Source organism: Gopherus evgoodei, chromosome 6, assembly GCF_007399415.2.
Source record: "Gopherus evgoodei ecotype Sinaloan lineage chromosome 6, rGopEvg1_v1.p, whole genome shotgun sequence".
Taxonomy (NCBI): domain Eukaryota; kingdom Metazoa; phylum Chordata; order Testudines; family Testudinidae; genus Gopherus; species Gopherus evgoodei.
In genome coordinates, this window is record NC_044327.1 from 43,781,904 (window position 1) to 43,802,579 (window position 20,676).

Below are 20,676 nucleotides of genomic sequence, written 5' to 3' on the forward strand. Positions count from 1 at the left end.
GAAATGGTTGCCAGATTTTAGGAAATGTAAGGTAAAAACAAATATTATGAGGATTATCTGGGGCAAATATGCTGCAATTTCTATCCTCCGACTTTTCTACCTCCCATTTTTTCCTATCTGTCTATATTTGCATGAATCTTCCTCTCACCCATTACATATTTGTCAGAAGAAATGAAATAACAATTACAGTAATTGTTTCTTCCTTCTACCTAGGATTGCCAACTTTCTACTTGAGCAAAATCCAACACACTTGCTCCTTGGCTGCCCCAAGCCTCCTCTAAGGCCCCGCCCCTGCTTCACCCCTTTTCCTAGGTCCCACTCCTGCTCTCTCCATCCTCCCTCCCTCTGTAGCTCACTCTTTGCACCCTCACTCACTCATTTTCACCAGACTGGTTCAGGGAGGTGTGGGAGGGGGTGCAGGCTCTGGGGTGGGGCCAGGGATGAGGGGTTTGGAGTATGGGAGGGGCTTCTGGGCTGAGGCAGGGGTGTGGGGTGTGGGAGGGGGTACGGGCTCTGGGATGGGCGTGTGGGTTCCGGGGTGGGGCCAGAAATGAGGGATTCAGGATGTGGAAGGGGGATCCAGGCTGGGGTAGGGGGTTGGTGTGCAGGAGGGGTGGGGGAGGGCTGTGCCTGGTGGTGCAGGATCTGGGGTGGGCCTGGGGCTGAGGGGTTTGGGGTGTAGGAGGGTGCTCTAGGCTGGGACCGAGGGGTTTGGCAGGTGAGAGGGGGATCAGGGCTGAGGTAGGGGGTTGGGTTGATGGGGGGTGCAGGCTCTGGCTGGGGCTGCGGCCTCTGGGGTGGGGCTGGAGATAAGGGGTTTGGGGTGTAGGAGGGTGCTCTGGGCTGGGACTGAGGGGTTCAGGGGATGGGAGGGGGATCAGGACTGGGGCAGGGGGTTGGGACATCAAGCAGCTCCCAGAAGCAGCAGCATGTCCCTCTCCGGATCCTATGTGGAGGTGCGGCCATTTGGCTCTGCAGTGCGCTGTCCCATCCACAGGCACTGCCCCTGCAGCTTCCATTGGCCATAGTTTCTGGCCAATGGGAGCTGAAGAGCCAGCGCTTGGGGTAGGGGCAGTGTGCGGAGCCCCCGGCTGCCCCTATGCACAGGAGCTGGAGAGGGGACATGTCACTGCTCTGGGAGCCTCATGGAGCCATGGCAAGCAGGGAGCCTGCTTTAGCCCCACTACGCTGCTGACCGGACTTTTAATGGTGCTGACTGGAGCCACCAGGGTCCCTTTTCAACCAGGCGTTCCAGTCAAAAACCAGACACCTGGCAACTCTACTTCTACTCCCAAATACAGAATTTTCTCTGTAAAGATCACACAGTCCTGAGATCAAGACTGAGCAATATTCAGTCCTAGGCCAATGACAGCCTTTCTTTACATAAAAATCTGTTACTTCATCACACTGCAGGGCTAGAAACTGGAGCTTCATTCCTTTGGGATACAGGGATTCCCAACTTCTCAACAGAAAGCATAACACTTGGAATGGCCCGAAGTATTGGATATTGAAGCTGGGACATATTTATGTACAGAAAGCAGATTTTATGTCATTTTTGGAGCTTTCACCTTTAAAAGGCCAGATTCTCACCATTTGTGTAGGTGCACTGAAGTCAAGATGCCACAGGATTGTTGTATAATCATGAATGGGAGACAAAATGATCCATGTGACTCTGTATCAATATGTTATCCATACTACAAAATGATTAAATGATTAGTGAAAACATTAAATGTGAAACATTTAGTTGCTTTAGCATATATATTTCTGAAGAAATAGTTCAGATACAGAATGTGTATGGGGACAGAGCAAGGATAAGGGTAAGGGAGGAGAGAAAAGAAAAGAGAAAAGCAGAGTCTATTGAAGAGACAGAAACAAAGATAGAATGATACTGGGACCAATTTTATCTTAGCATATGCACCCCAACCTCCCATTACAGTTTATATGAGTTTTGGTTGCATAACTTTAAAAAAAATCACACCGAGTGAAAGTGGGAGATAGAATGAGAAGGGACACGGAAAGCGAGAACAGGAGAAAAGAAGTAAAAATGGAATGGGGGGAGGAAAAGGCAAGAAAACACAGATTGTAAAATTACTTTTTTGTTCATTCATTTAGAATTAAATTAATTTTTGCTAATCCATTTAGAACTATTCATATTGCTGAATTAGATCAGGCCAAAGATCAATCCTGTCCTATGCTGTCTGCAACAGTAGGTCGGACCAGATACTTCAGAGGAATGTGCGAGAAACCCCAAGGGACCAGTTATGGAATAACCAAGGTTCTTTCTAATCTCATTACTATGACATTGATTTCTGTCCTGAAGATTGAGGATTTATATCTCTTATAAATCTGGGGATTTTTAAAAATTTTAATGAATGTACTGCGGATACACTCATCATTCACATAAATATCTGGTACTTTTTTGAAACCTGCTAAGCTCTTGGCCTCTATGGTATCTTGTGGTAATAAGTTCCATAAGGTAATTGCACATTGTGTAAAAAAGTGTTTTAAAATTTGTTGTCTTTCAGATTTACTACACTGAATTATTGCATTTCCCTGGCATAAAAGGAAGTGTTTAAAGGAGGGGATAACACGGGAGTGGGGATGTCTTACAGTTGATAATACGTCAGAGGCATTATAAACCAGTATTCAACCTTCTCCCAATCTAAGCACTATCTGTACTTCCATACTGCTGATTTCCATAGACCATGCTTAGGAAGAGTTGCACCAACTGTTTTTAGGGAGATGGACTTCAAACATGAAGGCTGCATTTTTAATTTTGTTTAAAGATACTTTTATGTGTTGTTTTTATCTCCAATTAAAATATGTAGAAAGAAAATATTTTGTGTTGTTGTTGTATACAGTTTTCCATGCATGACTGAAAGTCATTAAAGACCTTTTAAATAGAAAATGATCTGAATTGCATTTTAGACTTCTTTGATCAGATATTTGATATTTCTGGCTTTGCATTCACTCTCTGTTCTGATTCCCCGCTTCCCCCCATCCCCTTTCTGATGTCATGTGGGGAATTTCTTAGAAATTTCACAAGGTGAAAAACTAGATGTAGCTAAACTTTTGGGTTTTATTTTCAATATTGTATTTAAAAATAGAATACAAACTCTTGCTCAGATTTGTTGAACTGCATACATTGTACATAGTTTTGGACTTCAGTGGGTCAGGAATTCATTTCCTTAATAGGAAAGACTTAAATTTACATCAATAGGGGTTCTGCCTGAAAAAGAACTGCAGAATCAGGCACTTTGCCTTGCACAATAGAGCACAAAATCACATCAGCAAAAAGTTATTACATGATAGATAGATAATCTATTTTGATTCTCACTGCAACTTCTCTCTGGTCTACGTTATACAGCAAAGGGAGGGGCAAGGAGCGTTGAGGATGGATTATGAAAAGTTGTGTGGAAGAATCAGTGTAGCCTCAGACTGACATGGGGGGTACAGTAGTTTATTCCAGGGCATCTTCATTGCCACAAATACATTTTCCCTGCTATTTAAAATCTGTGTAACATCAAGAACATATTTCAGTGTACAATCTTGGATAGCTAGCAACTTAAGACACCAAAATAATGTCATTTAGTGTGTAGGGGGAGGTTAAAATGAGGATTAGAGGCAGTCAGGCAAGATATATTAAATGAATCTATGACTAACAGGGTGTGACAGCAAAGGGTTTCATTCTTTTCAACAGAATAGTTCCCTAGGGCTGGAACTATTACTCCACTGTGCCTTTATCACCTTGGAATTTTTATGGTTATTTTTGATGAATTCACATTTTTTGTGAAGGCTTTTTTGACATTAAGCCAATTTTCATTTTTAATTAAAGTCATAAATAATCTTAATTCTGCCTTAAAAGGTTTATTGTTTCTTACTTTTTATTATTATTATTATTACTGTCAGGAAATATTTCAAATACCAAAGCATGATGCGAGTTAGCAATTATAAGTTCTCAAAGGTCCAGTAACTATGCTGTACCTTGTAAATATTATACACTGCAACCTCAGTGCATGTTTTTAAACATTTGGCTTGATTGATGCCCCATTTCTTTCTTTGTTTTTTTGCTGAGTTGACTTATTTCCACTTCCACATATTAACCCATCTCAGATAAATAAATCCTTATCAAATGGACTGGATGAAAAACTAAACAACTTTCAGTGTAATTCTAAAAAAAATGACCACGTGCGGAGTTAAAAGGGCCAGCTTTAAACTGTTCTAACAGAAGAATGGAAAATGAACAAAAACATACGGGAAATGTCATCCTAAGAATAGTACCCCTCATACTCCTGCAATTTGATACAATTATGTACAGAGCATACCATATTATTTTACATTCAATTATGTAATGTTATCTAAGAGTTTAATACCCTCTGTTCAGATACATTATCCAAGTTTTATTTAATGTGTCATAGGTAAATATGACAGAACATTCAGGCATGACCACTGTTTGCCTCACATGCTGACACAAGGCAGTAAGTGGGGGGCATATAACACCCCTTTGCTCCTCTCCATGGGCTATGTGCCCTATGGTTCACAGTGCAGCCAGGAGACCAGTTTGCACAGGACCACCACCAGCCCTCCTCCACGCATCGGCAAGGAGAGGGCAGATAGGGGTGGGTCAAGGTGCCAGCCAGCACAGTAATGACCACTAGGAGATTACTTTTCCACTGACACAAGGGGGAATTAGGAAGTAAATTATAATTCCCAACAATTAAAATTCATTCCCTGGTCTCTGGGAGCAGCACAGATACATGCTCAGGGCAAACAGTTAAATCACAATCTAGCCCTACATTTTGCACTTTGTAAGACTATGCTTTAGTGTTTCAGACACTGGCTAAACAAAAGTTGTTACCATTCAAATCAAGGGCAATCATGCTGTCATCCACGTTAAATATAGCCCTTTCTGTAGGGGTTATGACTCTAGGGTTTTAACCCTCTCTATATTATTCTAAGACCATGTCTACACTTACGGGGGATCAATGCTGCTGCAATTGATGCAGCGGGGGTAGATTTACAGGGTCTAGTAAAGACCCTCTAAATCGACCACAGAGCACTCTCTAGTTGACTCCAGTACTCCACTGGAACAAGAGGAGTAAGGTAAGTTGACGAGAGAGAGTCTCCTGTCGACACAGTGCAGTGTAGACACTGCAGTAAATCAACCAAAGCTATGTTGACTCCAGCTATGTTATTCATGTAGCTGGAGTAGCGTAACTTACCCCGGTAGTGCAGACAAGGCCATCTTCATCCTCATCAGTTTTTTAAATGAAAGCATTGCACTTATCCTCATTGGTCTAAAACAGTATAATATGGTTTATAGTAAAAATGGGCTTGAGATGTGGGGAAAAAATCAGATCATGTTCTCGGCTAACTTTTTTTCCCATGGGACTGAGAAACCTGAGACTCAGCATTGTGGAATACCTTGATGTTTAAAAACGGCTGGGATGTATGAAAATATAATTAATGTTTCTATACAGGTCAGTTTGACCTACCATCCATCAATCCTCAACATACATCTATTTATCTCAGATTGGCAGCGTAAACTGGAGGTTGCATCACAATATACTTATGTGGTGAAAGAATTTTACAAATAAATCTCCCTTCTCAAAATTATTTTTCCATATACTGAGTTACATATATTCGTTATGATTAATCATTACACCAACAGATGATAATCTCTGCTGGACTTTTAGTAAAACAATCAGCTTTATTGAGTCAAAACCGAAAGTATCATCTGTGCACACACTGGATTTACCACTTATTCATGGACGGTTTCATTAATCAAGCAGTCCCAGACCAGGGCTTTACAGTTTCACAAGTGCTGGTACTTAAGATGTCTCAATACTTCTAGTGTACAACATTACCTTCACTATATAATTCCTATGCAGAACAATCCTCTGGGAAAGTTACCTTTTTCCTGGCCTGTTGGTCTTTGGAAGAATGTGCCTTTACATGCTTTCTCAGGGAACTTGGGTCTGTGTATCGCTTAGTACATCCTGGAATCTGACATGCATAAGGTTTCTAAAACAAAAACAAACCAAAAAAGCACACAGAAAAATTGGTTAAACCACAGATTATTTTAACTGGGGAAAATCCATTTGAAGTCTTGCTATTGATTGGTTACACAGAGCAGTACCACAGGTAGAATGCCCAGTAGTTTAATGGCATGGTATATGAGAAAAGAAAGGAAGGTTTGCAAGCAAGAGAAAGTAAATGAATCTTTAAATGCCTATTTTAAATTTTACCATGCCATATTTCCTTTTACCTCATCATTCTTTTTATCATTATGAATGAGTATCTCCAGTAGTACTTACAATTATGTCACCCTCACAGCAATCTTTGACTTAGTCAGAAATTACATTCTTTAGTAAGTCAGGTAAAGAAACTGCAGTAAAGTCCTGGACAGACTGCTTAAGAGTTATAGAGGAAACCTGCTTCAGAAAGACAGAGAATAAGAGAAAAAGTTAGTCTACTACATGACAAAGAGAGGAAACAACAACAAAGCAACCTTTAAACACTATAGTTCTAAAACACTGAAGGCAATAAAAAGGAATATGCAAAGAATATGTACTTTTATGTAAAGGACAGGACAATTTTTTTCATCTCTTAATTGCCAATCACAAATATACAATATTGCCAACATATACAATCCTGGAATGTCCATGTAAATTGTTTTTAGATTCACTAAAAGTCACATCTACTTGCTCTAACTTGCCTGTTCTCTGACACCCCTTGAGGTATTTCCAGAATTGTAGTTGCACTACAATATGGAATGTCTCTAATATGTAAATATTAGAATTGGTGCAACTATTATTGCAAACAATTACTTGATATATTTAACTCTTTACTTTGTTCACAGAATATATGCAAACAGATCACATTTTTTATGAAATTGGGAACTGTCTGTATTGAACATTCTGTTCACTATTCATTATTTGAAATTTGCTATTTAAGTTGTGCGACTGGTCAGCTAAGTCACATACTATTATTTCTGTTTCCTGATGGTATGCCCTTTATAAACTATGTCTGCTTCTGCTTAAAACTAAATTTTATTTTGCTGTAAAACAAATATTGTTTATTAAATAAATCTTGGCTAAAACCCCATAATTCACAAACAATATTTTGGTTGCATAACATTTTATTTTATTTTATTTTTTGCTAATAGAGTTTTGCCCTTAACTTCTTGATGTGTACCCTCAATCTTAATTTTGCCTTAGTAAAACTTTTGTCTAGTGATAACTATATGTTATTATTGATGTTTGTGATTACTGGAGTCTTGAGGATTGTGGAAGAGGGGGGAAATTTACTCCCTCAACCATGGGCAGGTTGTGCAACTGCAGCTTAGCTCCTTCTAACTACTATCTGGCTTATATATGCATATTTATCACTTTAAGGTGACACATTTATTCTGTTTATTATCTTAAAGCACTATGTTTTAGATATTTTTTCTAAGAAGCATTTTAACTGGCTTTGGGAAATTACAGACTCTTTGCAGTGAAAAAAAATCCATTTCTGCTGAGAAGAATGGTTCCCTCCCACAGAAAGCATTTCAGAGTAAAAGCTACTTTAAAACGGATCTCTCCAGCCATTCTCCCTCCTGCGACTATTGAACTGATGCAGGAAGGCCTAAAACTGTCCGTTCACTAAATGAGAAACTTTTTTGTTTTGTGGTTTTGTAAAACTGAATCTAGCTGAATGTTCTGCTTTCTTGTAAAGTTCTCAGCAGCCTTTCATTGTACGTTCATTATATGTTGTGACATGGAATAACTTCTTATCTACGGAACCTGCAATACAACATAATGAATACCTATGTGTCTTAAAATAGAACAGAACTTGATAGTAACCATTAAGGGCCAGTTTCAAAACCCAGTGGAGCCAATGAAAAGATTCCTGTTGACTATACTAGGCTTTGAATCAGGCCCTAAGTCAACTGTTTTTAACATACCATTTTTTAAAAAGTAGCATGCCACATTTGCATTGATCACTAATCTACTAGTAATAAGAGTTAAGAGCCCAAATAAGGCTCGCCTTGCCGAAGTGAACAGTCCTGCTGAAGTTAATGAAGTAGTGTGACTAAAACAGACAGGTCTTTGCCCTTAATGTATTCTGTATTTTGGGATATATTCTTGTGGAAGATACATTTTGATTTTCCAGAATCTTGCTCCTATTTGAATGGGTTTTCTTATGCACTGTGGTATCTCTGTAGGCAAAGGCTAATACGTTCATCATCAGATCATTTTGTTATGGCCCAGGCATTTATGCCTTAATTCCAACTTCAAATTGTACAGACTGGAGATAGCCCTGATTCAAAACTTCATACCTGGAAATCTCCAAACTTCAGAATCAAACCTGGATCCAAATTCCACAGTGGTCCATTATCCTGTTTCCAAACACTCCAGAATTTTGTGGTATTCAAAATCTGGATCCAAATCTGAATTTTGTAACCTTGGCCCATCTCCACTACTTACCTTTATATACCTCAGTCAGTAACCAGAACCTCCATAGAAATATAAGCAGGGCCGACTTGAGGCACCAGCTAAGGGAGCAGTCAATACAAAAGGGTGGCACTCCATCCGCTATTGAGACAGCACGTCCAGGTCTTTGGTGGGAATTTGGTGGCGGGTCCGTCAGTCCCTCTCTTCCTCTTTGAATTGCCATCGAAGTGCCGCCGAAAAGGAAGAGAGGGAGTGAAGGACCCGCTGCTGAACTGCCAGAGAAGAATGGAGCTGCGCGATCGAGCTGCCACCGAAGTGCTGCTGATCGTCATTTTTTTCCTCCCCTGCTGCTTGAGGAGGCAGAAAACCTGGAGCTGACCCTACATATAGGCCAGCACCAGACTGTGTTTCTGTCAGTCAGTCCCAGTGTTATTACAAGCAAAAGAAATGGGGAAAACTAAACACAACTTGGTAACTCTCCTGACTGAGACTATGTCAGGGATGGCCAAATTTACTGACCCTCTGAGCCACATATGATAATCTTCAGAAGTTTGAGACTCAGAGCACACCTGCGAGGGGTCAGGGCTTGGGACTTCAGCCCCACTCCTGCCAAGCACCAGCAGACGTGCCCCACAGGGCTGAAGCCCCAAGACTCTCCTTCCCACTGGGCAGAAGCTCCTCCCTGCCTCCCCCCACCCAGTGTGGTAGGCAGAGAATGGAGAGAGGGTGTGGGGGGTTGCAAGCTGCACTTTAATGGTAAAAGGGCTGCATGTTGCTCACAAGCCACAGTTTGGCCACCCCTGGACTATGTCATCTCTGCCACAGCTCAAATTTTATTAACTGACGTCTCTTCCTATCCTCCCATCTCCAATTATATACAGTATTTGATGCAATCAGCTAAGAGAAAAAGGATTTAACAGGTTAACAAGAAATCAAATTTGAGTTCTTTTATTTCTTACAGTGTCCAAGTGTGTCCTCTGATGCTTGGCTCGATCGCTGGAGTTACTGAATGCTTTCTGACAGCCTGGATGCTGACAAAGGTAGGGCTTTTCTCCTGTGTGGCTTCGTAAATGAATCTTGAGATTTTCTAGTCTGGAAAAGGCCTTCTTGCAGCCCTCAAACTGTATAAAGACAAGTTGTTTTTTTTTTTAAAAAAAGAAACCCACATTTGAATGCCTTCATCTTTTAAAATCCAAGTGTAATTTTTACTTTGTAATTTAAAAATATTCAGTCACTAAATTAAGCATTTGTCTCAAAATATACTGAGAGGGATTTCCCAAAGCACTCAGCACCGACCTACCTTCTTCCACTGAAGTCAATGGAATTTTTTCCATAGACTTCAGTGGGAACAGAGTAAGGCCAACCCTAAGCACTTCTGAAAATCCTGTCCCACTGTTTTGTTCTTTCTCGTAGAGATGGGTCTGAACTAAACTTCCGAGCTGAACACCCTCAAATTTTGAGAGAGTTCATGTCTATACTTTACAGCTCTGGCCATTTCATTTCTGCTTACATTAGTGACTAAGATGAGTCTTTACCTCTATTGAGACAACATAGCTCTGGGAAATGGAGGTGGAATTTCTCTCTTATAACTTGTCTACATGGCATGGCAGTGTGACTGAAGAGGTGTAATTTCTAATGTACACCAGCATGTTGTGCACTAACTGGACTGTGAATACCCCGCTGATGTGAACTAAAAGTTTCCTAGTGCTCATTAACATAGTACTGTCTGTTAGTACGCCAGTTAGTACACAACATATTGATGTGCTTTAGAAATCACACCCTTCTAGCACCCACTGCTATGCCGACAAGCCCTTAGGTACTTATATTACCCCTGTGACTACTGTATCTGAGCAATTCACAATCTTTTAATGTATCTATTTTCACATCACACTGTGAAGTCAGAAACCACAATTATTCCCATTTTGCAGCTGGGGAACTGAGGCACAGATAGTGTAAGTGAATAACATAAGAATGCCCGTACTGGGTCAGACCAAAGATTTGCTCAGGGTCACAAAGGAAGCACAGCAGGGAGTGAACCCCAGTTGCCCTCCTTCTAGGTTAGCACCCTGACCACTGGACCATCTTTCCTCACAGTTTTGTTCCAGCTTGCATATCAACAGAACTGAATAACCAAAAAAACCTCTCCAAAACAAAAAAACTCATATAACCCACACCCTGGGAAACCCTAACCTCCACTGCCTTGCTAGTGTTTTTGTATTAAAAAAACAAAATCTAAGCTATAATCAGCATGCAAATATTATTTTACCTTTCTATTACAGGTTTTTGTATAAGGTACTAAAAATAAAGAGTTCATCATTAGACTCCATCAAAACAGGATTTAATTTATATGGGTAACAAAGAATAGAATACTGTTCCTTTCCCTAATGAGCTACTTAATCTACTCAAAACAGAAGTGCATCTCCCGAGTGCTAACACCAGTTCTTTCCTGATCAGGCTTCCAAAGCATCTCTAATGTTAGGGAAACTAAAAACAAGGATTTCTGTGACATCAGGCATTTTTTATATATGTATTTCATTTCAATTAGACTCCATCAGTCAAGAGCAATTAATGCAATTAATCATAGCTGCTGTGTGTTTCATTGCACCGTATTAGAAGCTGTCTCCCAAATTACATGCTAGTTTGCTGTTCTTGTACGTTTGCAACGATAAAAATGCACTAGCATAAATGTCAAGCATGTATAATACTGCAGATATAATGAACTATTTCTAGAGTTCCTCTTACTAATTTATTTCACCTAGTCTATGAGCAATAACTAGAATAGGGGCAACTTTTAACTTACTCTGGAGTTCCATAAATAACATTTGTTCTTTTTATTTACTGTATGAATGCTTGCAAAAGTAGAGATAGATGAAACATCAAAATGACTGATCATAATTTGCATTGGTTTGTAATTAATTAGAACTAAAGTGAGAAAACTAAGGATCTCAACTTTTAATTCTTGGAATAATGAGTAAAGGATCAGATAAAATTGCACAGAATGAAGAAGCATACGGAAAGGATGGAGAATGAGGTGAATCTCTGGGCCTTGCTTCACAATTATTTTTTTTAAACCATAGGAAAGAAAAAATGGACTACACATTGCCCAGGCAAATTTAGAAGATGGGACAAGATATACAACTCTGATTTTTAAATGCTACATATAAGAAGAGGCATACTCATTAGGGATGAGTGAGCCAACCCAAACCTTCACCTTAAACTCAAACACAGTATAATTTTTTTTCAGATTCAGAGAAATTCAGAAATCTTTCCAAACCATGCAGTTTTCATTTTCACTCATGCCTTTGCTTCCTTGATTTACAGAATCAGAGATGCTAGTGATGAAATACTGAATGGGAGGCTTTATTCAATGGTATTTGTGCCCAAGTTCAAACACAAAGTGGGATGTATTTGAAGTCTCAGAAAAAGAAGTTTTTGCAACACTTCTAACCCAACTCTGACAACCCAATAGTTCTGAACATTTGGAGGGAGGGAGCAGCAGGTTATCTAGATCTTGGGGTTTTTATCTAAACTGAACCTCCAAAGCTTTTGAAGCTCTCCAGTCACAAACCATCATCCAGAAATTCAACTGTGCTTGTAGAGGCAGGGGAGGGAAGGAAAAATATTGATTGTTCTTTGTCAATGAAATCTTGAGGGAAGAGTCAAAACAGAAATCACAAACATAAAACATAGTGTTCCTCTAGAGTACTTCATCACTCTGATACATTTTAAGATTGCCTGATTTCTCATGAGTCTATCATGTACCATGGAATTTCCCTTATATTTATTCCAACCACTGTAACAAAATTTTGTGAGAAAAACAGATGAAAAAGGAAAACATAAGGATGACAGGATTGGTATGAAAAAATAGCCAGTATTTTGGGGAAAAAAATCACTCAAGAACAGGCAGGTGGTAGCATTAGCGAAAATCACAGACAGTAGAAATTATATTTTTTTGGCAAGTCACTAATAGTTCCAAGAGGAAAGTTTAGAACAGAACAAATTTCCATTCAAATGACATGGATTAAACTGTATATAGCTCTAGCATAAACTCCATTTTCTCAAGTATCTGTCAATCTTATAGGGTGAAATTCACCCCACTACAGAGATTCCAAAGAAGACCCTCTATACTGCATCAGCCCCGTGTTAATTATAGTCCTCGATCCTGCAGATAATTAAGTAAAATTAAGCATGTGCGCAAGTGTCTATAGGATTGGGGAATTAACACAGAGTTTATATCAGATTATGTGGTTAGTTGAGAAGTAAAGTGAGTTTCACCCTAAAAGATATAGACATTAACATTTTTAAGAACTCTGCATTGTTGAGTAGAACTTGAAAATAATGAAAATATATTGCAGCTTTTTTCCTTCATAGTACCTTAATTCATGCATCTGACATTCACCACTCTAGATACTGTGAATTCTTCTTTATCTTTTACTAGGTAATTGAGCCTGAAACGTTGAAAAGTCCTTTTTCAGACAATACAGTATAAATGTTAATGCTGAAAAAAAAATCTGAAATTTAGGGAATCTCTCATGCTTTAAAAGACAAAAAGCTTTGAGAAGGATATTCTTTTTGAACTATATATAATATGAACTATTCTTTGCTAATAGGATTTCTGTTAAATTATTCCACAGAAGCCATGATTAGCTGAAGGAACAAAAAGTCAAGTAGACTGTAGTTGTATTTTCAAATGGAAATCTTCATAGTTTCCAAGTTATTAAGTATGGTTGTGGAAGAGGATGTAACACCTTTGCCGCAATTAATCAGTTTAGTAGGTGCTATGCATTTGACATTCTAAAACTGAATAACACTCCTAAACATAATCCTGATTCAGCCAGATTTTCTGGAAGTATTAGAGTTTTGTGGAATTAATAAAAAAGCCCTTTGTAATGTTTTCCTAATCTGCAATAAAAGAATCATAGTTACTGTATTTTTCTTTTTACTGTTCCATGCAAATTGAAACCATTAACCGGCTCATAAAGACAATTTCCTGGCTCAGCGTGCTTCTTAATGTTGACCTAGAGTTTTCTTTAAAACAAATTCATTGGACTGTCCATTTATTTATATATGCAATTGTTCTGTTTCTCTTTACACAGACGTATATTAGTTATCAAAATTAGAAGTTTATAAACACGGGTAGAGCATATTAGTAAAACATTAAATGGATTGTGGTTCTTTATGACATCTACACTGATTTCATAAGAAATTTACATACCCACATACAGAGGCCCCATCCCCTTTATTTACCCGTATGTGTGTATGCATACAGAAAAACAAAGTTTAAAAAAACATTAAATTTACAAAGGGAAGCACTCAGAAATCAGGTCCCTATGTAACCTTAACTCTTTCCCCTGTGCATATGCATTATAACGTTGGGCTTGATTCTCAGTTACACTCAGACCCATTTACACTAATCCAACAGTGTAAAGGGGGCTCAAAGTGAGTGTAAGTGTAATTTATGCCCCCTTTGGTACTCCTTTACCCTGCCACAAAAGTGCATAAAGTCCTCTGTGTATTTAGGAATCAGCTCAATGGTCGTTAACTTATATGATCAAATACTACTTTCCATAGGAGCCAACTCCTTCTTTTAAGATTCGTGTGTGCAAGTTATCCAGTCCTGCTGATTTAAAAATGTTTTACATCCTGCCTAAGAAACGTAAATAGAAATAGAAAACATCAGTGAAAACAACAGCTTTTCTCTTTTTCCCATTCCAGATTATAGAAAAAATAGCTTGATTAGTCTGGCTTCATATAGATGTTGAATGATATGAGGGAGAGGAGTGAGTCTTGTGAGACTTGGCTTTGGACATGGAAGAACAGAGGCTCATCGAATGTGTTTGGTCTGAGAGGAAGAATCTGAGACACTTTCCTTTAATCTCATCAGCCTTTGAAGGCAGAGCAAGATTATCTGGTGATAACATGCACCAAAGGCTGCAGCAGTGAGGTCCAGCAGGATAAGTGTGGAAATACTTTACTGCCAGTGGACAAGAGGAGATCATCCACCAAAGGAACACGCACTGTCTTTATATCTTGTGCTGGCTTGAAGTTGGCCTGAGGATACAGGCAAAAGCAAGATGTCCCCTGGAATCTATTTTTGCTTGGTTCTTGTTTAGCTTGCTTTGAAAAGGGCAGGAGACTTGCATACTAGGCAATAATTTGTTCTTAGACTCACCAAAGACATGGAAGTCTTTTGTAGATGTTTCCAGTGTAGATTTTTGGCCAAGTTATAAACATCTGAGAAAGGCTTAAGATTAATACAGATGCTCTTTGGGTTATGCAGGACCCCACTTACAAAAATTCGCTCTTACGGAAAAAGTTCCATAAGCCAGAAATAGGATTTTTGCGTAACATATCAATATACGTTTCCAAATTATGCAAAATTTGAGTTATGCAAGGCTTTCCAGAACAGAACGACTGCGTAAGTCGGGGGGCGTCCATATAGGCACTGCTATAATTCACACACACAGAGGAAGATATGGGTACATATAATATAGAGGCATATAAAAAGGGGATATACATATATGTATTTATAAACCCATAGTACCATACACATGAGGCTCTGAGATTGCCTTGGAATTGTCCCATGGTCACATTTTTTTTAAAAGCTTCCTTTGTGGCAGATAAAGGAGTAATTAATGAGTCCAACAGCCTTTTATATCAATCTGCCATTAATATTTTAGGTAATACGATACACTGCCCAATTATGCTCTTCTGTGCAACTACTGAAGTGAGTGGCACGAAAGGAATGAAAGATTTCCCCTCCTCCCCCTTTTTTAGAGTATGGAGGGAACAGATGTAGAAACTGCTCCTTAAATTGCTTTCAAACAATGGTGATGCATTTTAAACATTAATTAAAAGCCTTTTAAAAAGCATTTCCCTTCCCCCATAGCATTAGCAGAGTGCTGCTCTATAAAAGGCATGAGGGCTTTTAAAAAATTGAGAGTAAGACCTCATATCAAAACCTTTTAAATAGCTTTTTATTCCCCCTGACTCTCTTGCCTGGCAATCCTGTGAGTGACACATAATTAGTGTCAGACATCACTCAAAACGCTGACATCAGGTGCTCACCAACAAGGACACTGCATGCCACAGCTGAGGTTTGAAAGGCTGGGTTCATTTTATGTAAAATGTGTGGTATGATTTTAACCTTTAGAGTACATAAAAGGGGAAAATATAACACCCAAGGCTACATTTCATTGTCAAGGAAATATTTCTATCAGAGTGCAAGCACCTTTTATGACATGGTACTTGTTTGGTTTTTTGTATGCATAGTGCTTGTATACAACTATATTTTCAAACAGTGCATAGGTTGGGAGATTTCCTCCCTTTCAAGTTAGGCTCTCTGAAATCATAAAAAGCCATGGCTCCTGGAATTCATCAATTCCACTAAACAACAGTGGGCTATGTGTACACTTACTGCAGATGACTACAGTTGGTGTTTGCCAAACAATTCACTAAGATCCTGATCCAGAGCTTATTAAAGTCAATGGGCATTTTCCGTTGACATCAAGGGGTTTTGGATCAGCCTTTGAAATGGCTGATAAATGCTGTTATCTCTGCTGCAGAAATAAGCTGAACATTTCAGAAGAATTTGGAGACCCTGAATATGTGAGCATATATACAAAGAGAAAAAAGTTACAGACTACAGGAAAGCATGGAGTAAACCATAATTGGTATATTTCTATCTTTTCATGAACTCATACACTGTAATAATAGATATATTTAACACAGATTTACACAGAAAACAATGCTTTCTCTGAGTCAGAGACAATAAATGATGTAACACTATCAATGGAATAAATCAATCATATTTTAAGGGATTTTGTTGTACCCAATTTGTTGCTGCTGCAAACCATCTAGGGAGCTTTGCACCTGAGAAGTAAAAGATTTTGTCTGTGAATAGACACAGGGTTAATAAATTATATCCTAATGTGATTTTAATTTTCAAATCTAAAATTCTTATGGCTAGACCCTGGACAGAAAGTTATATTCTGCTCTTACACCTGCACATCTGCAATGAAATCTCAGTGAAGAACACAACACATTGTTTAGAATGTTTGAAATGCACTACTTTTGCTGGCAGAGTTACAGCTGAGTGCTTCCTTCCATGTTTCTCTTTGACAAATGCTTACTTTCTCCTGTGGATTGCCTCAGGTGTTTCCAGCCATGTACTGATTGAACCTATCACTGAAATACACCTATAATAGTTCCTTTAAGTTTCACTGTGGTGTTAACAATTCTGGAAGGAAAAACAGGAAAAAGGGGAGCAAGGATCCACATCAATGGAAAAGCAGTACCTGTAGAGGGCTGTTCCCACACCACAGATTTCTCTTTGCATGAGAGCTCTCTCTACTGACAACCTTTTATACTTAGTAAGTTTCCAATAAAAAAAATGAAAGATGCAATTGCAAATCTCTTCTTTCATATTTCAAATATTCCAGGGATCTTCATATTTCTCTCTTAATTATGGCACCCTCCTCCATATTCACACTTGAAGACAAGCACTAAACTTCCGGGAGAACCCCAAGGATATAAAATATGCTCAACTGAAGCAAAGTACTGTATAGTGGATGTTATTTATCCCACAAAATGTAGGTGTCACAGACTCATCCACCATGGAAATGGCTGTTGTTTTCATTTGTTTTAATAAGCCTGGCCATTTCAGCCCTGGAAGACATTCCTGTTGTTGCAGAGCAAGTAAATATTATGACAAGTTTCTTGGAAAGAATCTACTACTGAACACATCATCTGGTAATAATTCAAAAGACACATGGATTGGAAGCCAATAGAGGAAGAATGAACAACTTGGGAATTGGTTTATTGCTTCCCTGTGTTTAGAGGGTGTCTCTAGTCTTTTTTGTTTGACACTCTCCTCTCACTCCCTCTTCCAGTAGTTTCCAACATGCTGTCCTTGGTATTGCTCACATGTAACCTTTGTCTCTAAAACCCTTGTATAACAGAGGTTGTCCTGTGTATTCATACAGTTTCCCCTATCGAAAACCTTCTCCCTTTGATTAAATCTGTTCACAATTGGAGCTAATATTGCTGTCACTAATCTCTGGAGATGTCAGACAGAACTGGGAGCACTTCTTCCTGACAATAGATGGGATAAGAGAAGGGAAGAGTAAGATTCAAAGGAAAAGAAAAAGACATGATATAGGAAAGGAAAGGAGAAGTGAACATAACATTCACTCACTAACATCTAAAATGATTTACAAAACACATGCAGCCTGAATGCTTTCTAGCTTCTGTCATAAACAGATAGCTAAGGGTCAATGTCTCTTTCACCTGAAGCACCTGACCAGAGGACCAATCAGGAAACCGGATTTTTTCAACTTTGGGTGGAGGGAATTTTGTGTCTGAGGTCTTTGTTTTCTGTCTGCCTGCTTTCTCTGAGCTTTGGAGAAGTAGTTTCTGCTTTCTAATCTTCTGTTTCTAAGTGTAAGGACAAAGAGATCAGATAGTAAGTTATATGGTTTCTTTTCTTTGGTATTTGTATGAATATAAGTGCTGGAGTGCTTTGATTTGTATTCTTTTTGAATAAGGCTGTTTATTCAATATTCTTTTAAGCAATTAACCCTGTATTTTGTCACCTTAATACAGAGAGACCATTTGTATGTATTTTTCTTTCTTTTTTATATAAAGCTTTCTTTTAAGACCTGGTGGAGTTTTTCTTTACTTCAGGGAAATTGAGTCTGCACTCACCAGGGAATTGGTGGGAGGAAGAGATCAGGGGGAGATCTGTGTGTGTTGGATTTGCTAGCCTGATTTTACATTCCCTCTGGGTGAAGAGGAAAGTGCTTTTGTTTCCAGGACTGGGAACGGAGAGGGGGAGTCACTCTGTTTGGATTCCCAGAGCTTGTATCTGTGTATCTCTCCAGGAGCACCTGGAGGGGGGAAGGGAAAGGATTATTTCCCTTTGTTGTGAGACTCAAGGGATTTGGGTCTTGGGGTCCCCAGGGAAGGTTTTCCAGGGGGACCAGAGTGCCCCAAAACACTCTAATTTTTTGGGTGGTGGCAGCAAGTACCAGGTCCAAGCTGGTAGCTAAGCTTGGAGGTTTTCATGCTAACCCCCATATTTTGGACGCTAAGGTCCAAATCTTGGACTAAAGGTATGATAGCTTCCCAGTAAAGAGCCATACATATTAGAGATGTAACTAGGCAGTGTAGTTCAGAGCTGAATGTGGGTCCAAAGTTAAGTTTTGGTTTGGTTCAATAGAGTGCATCCAAAAGAGAAGATAGTTCAAGACTTCAAATCCAGACGGCTTTTCACAGAAGTTCAGGTGGAAATGGGGCTTGGACATGGTGGGGAACTTCTCTGTATTACAGTATTTTGACAAAGTGAGCCTCATGAAGGGCTAGGTTTCGATCTCCATTACCCCGGTGTAAAACTAAAGTAACTCCACTGAAGTCAGTGAAGTTCTCCATATTTATACTAGAGTCACTATATTTTGTATTACACACGCACACACAAAACAAACTGTATTGAAAATACAAAAAAAAGATTTCCTGTAAATATTATTAAAGTAGTTTGAAACTACAGCTAATTAAAATATAGGGCTCTGTTGTCGTAGATTTTAAAGCTAGAAGGGACCATTATGATTATCTAGTCTGACCTCCTGCATAACACAGGTCAAAGAACCTCACCCGGTAAACTCTGCATCAAATCCATAACTTCAGTTTGAGCTTTGAAAGTCAAAGTCTGCCTCCTTCCTCAAAGGCAGATCACGGAGGCACTCTGTCTGCCTCAGTCATACATTGGTTAGTAGGACAAAGCATGTGTTTTTCTTCCCCTCTAGTCTGGTGCATCAATCCTGATGTCCAACAGCTAGTCAGTGGTGGGGACAGCAGAACCATGGCTGTGGCTCCTCCGTTGGTGGACTCTCACGTTGGTGGCAGTGTTTTGACTCCCCAAACTACTCGGCACTGTGTATACCAAGGACTGAGACTGTGGCAGCCTTTTGCACAATTGCACAAGGTGTGTGTGTCAGGGGAAGGCTCTTTCCACTCTCCATATGTCTATACAGAGGTAGCGGCAGTCTGGTCCTACTCTATTAGTGAACTCTTGTTATGATTCACAGAGTCACTGTTTATTTTTCTTAAGGAAATAATTTTTTTTAAATTAAAAAAAATCCATCATGGATCAGAGCCAAGAACAAAATGAAAGCAGTGAGTGCTCCTTTTGATCTCTCAAGAGCATAGTATTTGCTTAAAGAAAATATGCTGGAATAAAGTAAAACATGTCCATAAACACCAGCTTTGTGACCAGGAAATTCACGTACTTAAGAGAGTTAGCCTTAAAAAAATAGATGTATTTTTATGGTTCCAATTTTTTTGACAGGCTGACACTGATTTTAATTAAAGGGTCTGGCTAAAGAGTTCTTATTAAAACAATTACATTAGGCACAGTATAATTGGCCATTTAGTTATGTACATTGATGTTAAACTTGAAATGCTTGAGATAGAAAAGCACAATATGCACAGAATGAGGTAACAATATGAGAAAGAAATATGCTTGATCAAACTTTAATTTTTACTTAGAGATTCAAGGTTAGCTGGAAAAATGCACTAAATAATATACTGACATTAGCTGTGTTTCCTCATTTTAAAATAACTATTTCCACTTGCTGCTGTTGCACTGGCACTTTTTTCCCCTTCATGAACCTGAGAAGATAAAGGATGTTTCCTTACCTGAGCATAATTTTAATCTATACATATAAAGACATTTCTTTAAATACTAAAAGTTAAACTGTGGTTCTGCTCTGGATGGTAATTGCAATAATGGCCCCTTTTTACTGAACAGGTCTGCCTGTCTTGGAATATGCAGAAGCATATTTGCTGTTTTCAGTGACAAAAATAAGTTTCATATTTACCCTTATGCACAGGGGCGGCTCCAGCCCCCAGTACGCCAAGCACGTGCTTGGGATGGCATGCCGCGGGAGGCGCTCTGCCAGTCGCCGGAAGGGCGGCAGGCAGGGTGCCTTCAGTGGCATGCCTGCGGAGGGTCCTCTGGTCCCGCAGCTCCAGTGGACCTCGCGCAGGCGTGCCTGCAGAGGGTCCGCTGGTCCCGCGGCTCCACTGAAGCCACGGGACCAGTGGACCCTCCGCAGGCACGCCTGTGGGAGATCCACCGCAGCCACGGAACCGGCGACTGGCAGAGCACCCCCCCGTGGCATGATGCCATGCTTGGGGTGGCGAAATGTCTAGCGCCACCCCTGCTTATACAGGAATAATCTCA

At 39.5% G+C, this 20,676-nt stretch overlaps 1 protein-coding gene across 4 annotated transcripts in view; it reads right to left on the minus strand.

Moving 5' to 3' along the window:
- Positions 1-20,676, minus strand: part of GLIS3 (GLIS family zinc finger 3) — a 280,584-nt gene that overhangs the window by 84,841 nt on the left and 175,067 nt on the right. For 2 of the 4 annotated variants that reach the window (XM_030567464.1, XM_030567467.1), the window contains 2 exons: positions 9,398-9,559; positions 5,914-6,024 (listed from right to left, as the gene is read on the minus strand). The exons of 1 other annotated variant lie outside the window; for it this stretch is intronic. In XM_030567464.1, coding sequence (XP_030423324.1) covers positions 5,914-6,024; positions 9,398-9,559 — 273 coding nt within the window. The remainder of the gene's footprint in view (positions 1-5,913; positions 6,025-9,397; positions 9,560-20,676) is intronic. One more of the 4 variants, XM_030567465.1, reaches the window with a different exon arrangement.